The 7,626-nt window shown below is 36.0% G+C and overlaps 2 protein-coding genes across 2 annotated transcripts; one reads left to right on the top strand and one right to left on the bottom strand.

Annotated features, from left to right (window-relative positions):
- Positions 1–807: 807 nt before the first annotated feature.
- Positions 808–1,756, bottom strand: BATDEDRAFT_93108 (uncharacterized protein; the record flags this gene model as incomplete). Its single annotated transcript, XM_006683280.1, has 4 exons — positions 808–841; positions 972–1,138; positions 1,231–1,398; positions 1,661–1,756. The coding sequence occupies 4 exons, from the start codon at positions 1,754–1,756 to the stop codon at positions 808–810; spliced, it is 465 nt and encodes a 154-aa protein (XP_006683343.1).
- Positions 1,757–3,819: 2,063 nt separating this feature from the next.
- Positions 3,820–5,824, top strand: BATDEDRAFT_93107 (uncharacterized protein; the record flags this gene model as incomplete). Its single annotated transcript, XM_006683282.1, has 6 exons — positions 3,820–3,879; positions 3,979–4,066; positions 4,144–4,438; positions 4,577–4,839; positions 5,177–5,539; positions 5,643–5,824. The coding sequence occupies 6 exons, from the start codon at positions 3,820–3,822 to the stop codon at positions 5,822–5,824; spliced, it is 1,251 nt and encodes a 416-aa protein (XP_006683345.1).
- Between the last annotated feature and the right edge of the window lie 1,802 nt (positions 5,825–7,626).

The following is a 7,626-nucleotide window of genomic DNA, read 5'->3' as shown; positions in this document are numbered from 1 at the left end:
ACCCGAGTTGTTCCAATGCAAGATTAAATGTTGATGGTGATATATTCTGACCGAGTGAGTCAGTCCTCCATTGCTCCACAATATGCTGGTTTGTGATATCGATCCACCACATGGATTTGCAAAGTATATATTGCAGATATTGAATATACCGCATCTCGACAAGTGTGCGTGCATTTCCATGTGTATCTCCGGCCATTCCAGAACTCGTACCAATTTTGGCATTGTCGTTGTATGGCTGAATTTCCGAACTAGCAACATGAACCCGATACTGGAAACACGTTTCAATGATCTGTTCAGCAATATTTTTGTTTCTGTATTCAGCAGTGTCCGATTGTACAATAGCCGTTAGATTTTCAAACATCCCGCCTTGTTCCAACTCGGTACGTATTGAACTGTCGGAATGATTGTCGGCAAAATCAGCAAGTGTTTTGAGTAGTTTTACAATACCAGGGACAGGATTTTCATATAAACGTATATCTGGATGTGGGAGAATAGTGTTGAGTTGCTTCACAATTCCATATTCTTGGAACACCTTGATCATCTCGTCCTTGTTTGTAGATTTTTGAATCATGTCGTTGACATATCCAAACAGGCGCAGATAGTCATACATATCGACATCACACATCGATATCGTCAATTGCTCAAAAACCAACGATCGTACAAGCGATACAGGAAAGTTACGCATATTGGATGCAACTGATCCCGCCATGTTGATTATGCGTGTTTTTAGTCTAGAGTTGTCGCTGTATCTGATACACAAGTCGCTAAGTGTTTGAATCAAATCCAGCCTCATCAACTCGGCTGAAATCACCTCACGACATTCTGTAACATTGCATAAACTCTGAATAGTAATAACACTTTTATAAAACACTTTTCGATCGACACTCCTGTATTCATGTCATGTCAATCCAACCATGTCAAATTTACCAATTGTGATGACTGGACACACATTCATGCATAACATCACATACCTGAGCGTATTGACTATTGCTGGAATGATGCCACATTCCACTGCTTTTACTGGGTTATCACGATGAATATTCCAATACATGATTTGAAGATTTCTAATAAAACCAACAGCAACTGAACCACTGGATGATTCCAGTCGTGAAACAAGTCTTGACAACACGATGCCAAACTAATGATATTGTTCAATGTCAAGTATACAATCAGATCAACAAGACAAGACACTGTCCAAACTGATCCAATATTGTATCATTGTAAACATACGTTTTCATCGTCAATACTATGGTAAACTTTCGAGAACAGGCCAATTGCCAATCTGAGCATTTCTTGATTGGACTCGTGAACAATAATCTCAACCATTGGCTTGATGTCAAGTTTACACTCTTTACTCCAGCGTTTATATTTGTACAGCTCTGTACATGCTTTTATCGCCTATATGCATATTAATACCAGATGAGTTAAATGTCAATCATTTGATCAATATCAATCATGACTTGCCATCATTTTGACTTGATGGCTTGGCGATTGCATGAGTTGTACAAGTTGATTGTTTAGTTGATGTGATACTTTTAACCGACCATCATAGTGTACAATACTCAAAAATACTGCAGTAAACTTCATTACTTTGATCTACACAACACATGTTGATTAGTTTAGTCATAAACAATCCATTATTGTTACAATATATGAATACCTGTAAACTGGGTCGATTATACTCCAAATACTCGGCTGTGATATCTTCCAGTCCAATACTCTGTAAGCGCTGCATTACATCTGTAGACTCTGCCATTTCAAACCAACACAAAGTCAGCAATAGTTTGAATTCATCAATAATACAATGGCTATTAAACTTACAGAAATCATGTTCTTTCAACTCCTCCATCAATACAAGTAATCTGTCCCATATTTCATCAGCCTTGTATAGTTAGGCATCCGTTGTTAACAGTTTCAAATCTTCCATGTGTTTAATCAACTCTTTCATGATATCAATCCACTTCATGTTTGATAAAATTAGTAAAGTTGAATTTTGATTTGACAATTTCATTCATGCGAATGTCCAACAATTGCCAAGAATTGTTCATGTTTGGATTGTTGTAAAACACACAAACGAGTTGTTCCATTTTAGTATTGTTTTGATCAGTTTTTTGTAACAAAATTGGATTGTTATCAAACATGCATTTAGAAATACTGTAAATTAATATTCTGAATGTGATCGTTGTAGATTTGGTTTAATAAACAAACTAGTTTACTACAACACATGGTAATGGATTACTAAACATCATCATAAATCAAATGAACTGGAATGAGATGAAATGAGATCAATGACAATCGCATTACAAACAGTGTGTTGTGATTAAACCATCGAGTATTCCAAATACAAACTTGAATGAAAAGTCTTGCCACAAGACTGATCAACTGTATTACTATTTATACTGTGGTATTATTGATGGATTGGAGTATTTGGTGTTCAGATACACAATGATAATGGTAGTACAACTCATGTCAGTTGTACAAACCAAACGTGATTAAAGCCAATAATAATGTCAGACAAGATTGGATAATGAATTGGCGTGTAAATCATCAACATTGACCAAGATTGATTGAAATGGTGAGATTGAATTGGATGGTGATGAACACAACAAATGTGTACAGACAATCATACATCATGTATTGAGTTGATGATAGTCGAGTGGATACTAATAGTTGATTGATCATTACAGCCATATTGACATAAATGAACCACTAAATAACAGTGTTGATGTGTGATAAACAGTCAGTGTCATGAACACTGTTATTCAGTGGTATTGTTGGTGGTGATTGACATGCAAACAACTGTTGCATTACTGACATGTGCAATCATTGTTGTTGAGCTAGATCGCGATCGTATCCGTGATTCAGAATACAACAAATGAATGTACATAATTGTATCAACAGCACCAGACCACTCAAACACAACACATGTATTGCAATACATGAATCTGGGTTTAGATGTGGTGATTGTACAGTGTATGGTTATGCCAAGAATGAGGAAAGGGCAGGTTCAAAAAAAAATCTTGATTCAAAACTATAGTTTGATTGTGTCAGCATCATATGATGGTTGTTATGTTTGAAAGGGTTGAAAATGATAATTGAAGGAACAGTGCAGTCGATGCAAGTTTCATTTTACGTGAATACGACTGTAAATCATTTAATAACTATTGTTTATTTTTCAACAAAAACGTACTTGAGCAACAGAGACTTCGTATCGTGTATTGAATATTTGAAGTAGTCACTGAAAGGATGAGCAGAAATAAGTCCAAGGCCGAGTTTAATAGCATTTATTGATCAATTGATAATAAAGGTAAAGCGAATGTTTTTATAAAGGTTTGCCTTGTACCCATTCATGTATTAGAATCTGACATATTTCACCTGCTTCTCAAGTAAGGCCGTCTACTTTTGACTTGAACAAGAATAAACTAAACACGCGAACCAGTTGACGTGCAAGTTGTACAGTTTGTATACGCTTGACCAACACTAATATAGATGTATGTTTTATAGCCTTGTAAATTCTATGAAATGAAACTGCTTTGGTTTGGTATTGTCGAAATATCATGGATAATGAACTTTGTTATTCACTAACATACAAATAAGTACAATAATACTGATAGTCATTTTAAAAAGCCTTGCTCATTTATAATAGGAAAGTATAATGAACTTTCAGAGTAAAAAATTCCATAGTAGTGCCAACTCATGTTAGTTCATCATTGTTGACAATACTCATGGTATTGAGTATCTAGATGGTTAGTCCATAATAGTTTATGCTTACACTGCAATATAAATGTGTTAGGTGAAGTGGATTTAGCCCACTCTGCAATGCCTCTGAATACAGAATTGACAGATCTGTTAGACGATTATCTTTCTCAAGAAAAATTGGTACAAGCATGAGTGATTAGTATAGCAGTAGGATAGAGCAACATTGACCGATTCCCTATTAACTCGTTCATGACGATTTTTTGGGTCTGTTTTGATTAGATTTCTTTAACAGGAGTCACAGATCTTAATTGTGTCAAGTTCTTGGAAATACAAGTAGATAGCAGAAGCATTGGACTTGGCCAACTAGGTAAGTAGCTGGTCTATACTAGTGGTGTATAAAATGTGGTTTGGTTAGTCGAATGTATTAATTCATTGAACCACCAGGAAAGTTTGTTCCGAATATAGAGCAGCTCAAGTTGAACAATAGCCATGTTGAATGCATTAGGTATTCATCTTGTATTGTCATAGCAAACCAAAGTTTCACTAAATCTATACACAGAGACTTGGGTACAGGGTTTACCAATCTGCGAGTTTTATGGATGCCACGATGTGAGCTTGCGTTTATCGACGGAATTGGATCGCTACGCTCACTTAAGGAATTGTATCTAGCATATAACCGCATTACAGATATAAGTAGTATTGGTATGCTAGAGGAATTGGAAATTTTGGATCTAGAAAGGTAGATTTTAGTTTTAAATAGTCAATGATATGGCCGTTTATATAGGCATTTATACTGAGAACCTATTCCAATTTTCATGCACAAATATAAAAGGATTGGCAAGCTAACAGGAATTGTTTTTATCTTATTGATTGCTAGTAATCTTATATCGGATCTTGAACAGATAGAGCATCTTGCAGTATGTCCAAATCTTGAGGAGCTGAGTTTGCAGGGAAATCCTTTGGATCTTTTTCAAAAAGTATTGAATAAGAACATGGATGATCCCAAAGGAAAATTCATAGATACTATTCAGGCTTATAGAGAAATTATTGGAAAGACTATCCCTCAGCTTAAAATACTTGATGATTATAGTATTGGAGAGCTGCATGTTCAATACGAAACCAACTTTAACATTAACACAGGTACATACACCAAATAAGCGGGGATACTTGTGATAACTCTAATTTTATCATCTAATAATTGTCACTTTTGCTTCGTGTGCGTTCTAACCTTGCAGCAGAATATCCTAGTGCATTGTTAAAGCGTGTAGTAATGCTTTAGAAAAGAGTGGAGATAAGCCACATGGGGTCCCAATACGCCCCGCTACTGCTCAAAGTCGATTCGGCTCTATACACAGTAAAGTCATAGTATCAGATACTGGTAGCAATCTAACACATGGTAATCCTGCTTAAGATGTGCTGGTAGTCACGGATGATTATTGTGAAAGGCGTATTTGCTCAACAATAGTGTTTTTATTAGGTATAAGCACTGTTTTAACGGGAAATCCTATTATGCTTCTTCGTGCTCGACGTAAAGATCGGCCACGGTCTACATCGACATCAAATTATTCAGCTGCTTTTGAGGATGCATCATTTACGGTGGATCATCCTTCTAGTCCATCAACTTCTTGTACAGAATGTGTTGAAAAAAGGATACCTTTGGTCGGCATGAATATTGTTGAATTGCCAACACTGTCGAATTCAGAAAACAAAAATGCGACATTACTAAATAGTCAAATGCCGACAGCAAATTTATTATTGTCTGCTACTTCCAATACACTTTCTCAAATTGTCTTTACAGAAAAAACAGAGTTAAATAGTAAATGTCCTAATGGAACAAATGGTATTTATTTTATATAGTCCACTTGATCTATGTATTAGAGTAGCCAATAATGGTTTATATTTCACTTCCTCTATCATTAATTCTAATTTTTATACACAATTAGCTGGGACTGCATCAGTTCCAACTCCACCCACTAGCGCGCCTAAACATCAGATTGATATAGGCAGATCGCGTAGACGCATCAACATATCATCTGTTACAGCAAAATATAGACAGCAAGAGGATGTTGGGGTCACGCTTGTTGATGATTTACGGCCACCACTCAATCGATATCATATATACTAATAAAATTTAGATTGGGTCATATCATGTCTATTACACCAAGCCAAAGCGGTCGACATATATGCCATATTTGATTGCTTTGTGATTGCAGAAAATAATCACATCAAATCCAATTGACTCTTTCAAGTCATCAAAAATCTGGATGCAACTGTATGCACGCACACAAAATGAAACGGCATTTTTGTATGGCAAACCAATGTACGTTTTACAGTCGTATTCATGTAGAATGAAATATTTTTGTATTGATCTTGTAATGACTCTATTTTGCTTCAAAATAAGCAATCATTACATATTCGTTATTGGATATTGATGACTTTTTCTATTGAAACTCTATTCTAATATCAGATACGTTTGCACTCTAGTTTAAAAAGCAATCTCAGGAATGCAACAGTTGTTTCCATACCGGTCACCCAATGCTTGGATTGAAAAAAAGAAAGTTAAAGGTTGAAAAGATGTCTAGGATGTGAAACAGAGATGTGAACATTCACTCTATATTTTGTACAGTAATGAGCATGAAGGAGAAATACCAGTGGACTAATGAGTTTAAAAGGCACGTTGTTATCCAGTAAGTTTGACACCAATCAAGCATGGCAGTTCATTATGTATTTTAGTTTAGTGGTTCATTTTACGCGAATACGGCTGCAAGTGAAGTTGGGTATTCAATTATAACAATACAAGAGTTGATTAATGGATTGCAAATTATATTGCATTCAAATGCAAGCCTGGAATGAGCTTTTAAAATTAAACATTTTAGTCTGTTACTCGAATGCATTGTAAAGAGTTTGATATGCTGTAGCCAATAGCAACGCAGTCTATGTAAGCATGTGCCAGCTAGTTGATCGCGTGATAGGCTGGATGCCTTTATTGTCTTGGCTGCAAATCTGTTTCTGCCAAATTTGTGACTATTGAATTGATCAAAAATGTTGGTACAATCTGCTATCAAGACTGCTGCATCAGCCAAAGTTGGCCGAGTTCTTGCTACTGCTCCAGTTCAGACTGTTTCTATTTGTTTCAAGCATACTCTGCCTGATCTTCCTTACGACTTCAATGCTGTAAGTTAAAATACTCATTCAGTTGTGGAGCATTTTTCTATTGGCCTTTCAAGACATATAATGGGTTTATGGCATTCCATATGGCACTAATAGCTATTGTTATTATGGGTATGACGATGTGTATTTCCTCAACAGCTGGAGCCGTTTATTTCTGGTATGTACATTAGATTTACAGTCGTATTCACGTAAAATGAAACTTGCATCGACTGCACTGTTCCTTCAATTATCATTTTCAACCCTTTCAAACATAACAACCATCATATGATGCTGACACAATCAAACTATAGTTTTGAATCAAGATTTTTTTTTGAACCTGCCCTTTCCTCATTCTTGGCATAACCATACACTGTACAATCACCACATCTAAACCCAGATTCATGTATTGCAATACATGTGTTGTGTTTGAGTGGTCTGGTGCTGTTGATACAATTATGTACATTCATTTGTTGTATTCGGAATCACGGATACGATCGCGATCTAGCTCAACAACAAGGATGGCACATGTCAGTAATGCAACAGTGGTTTGCATGTCAATCACCACCAACAATACCACGGAATAACAGTGTTCAGGACACAACATGTTATAATTGACTAATATAGAAGGCCATTAATTTTTAATCCGGATTTGTTTAGCCGAAATTATGCAGCTCCATCACTGGAAACATCATCAGGCATAGGTCAACAATCTTAATATTGCGGAGGAGAAGCTCCATGGCGCAACTGGAAAAGAAGGATGTTGCTTCTCAGATCGAA

Source organism: Batrachochytrium dendrobatidis, assembly GCF_000203795.2.
Source record: "Batrachochytrium dendrobatidis JAM81 unplaced genomic scaffold BATDEscaffold_77, whole genome shotgun sequence".
NCBI lineage: Eukaryota > Fungi > Chytridiomycota > Chytridiomycetes > Rhizophydiales > Batrachochytrium > Batrachochytrium dendrobatidis.
Note: the sequence above shows the minus strand (reverse complement) of the source record. Positions and strands in the feature narration are given on the sequence as shown.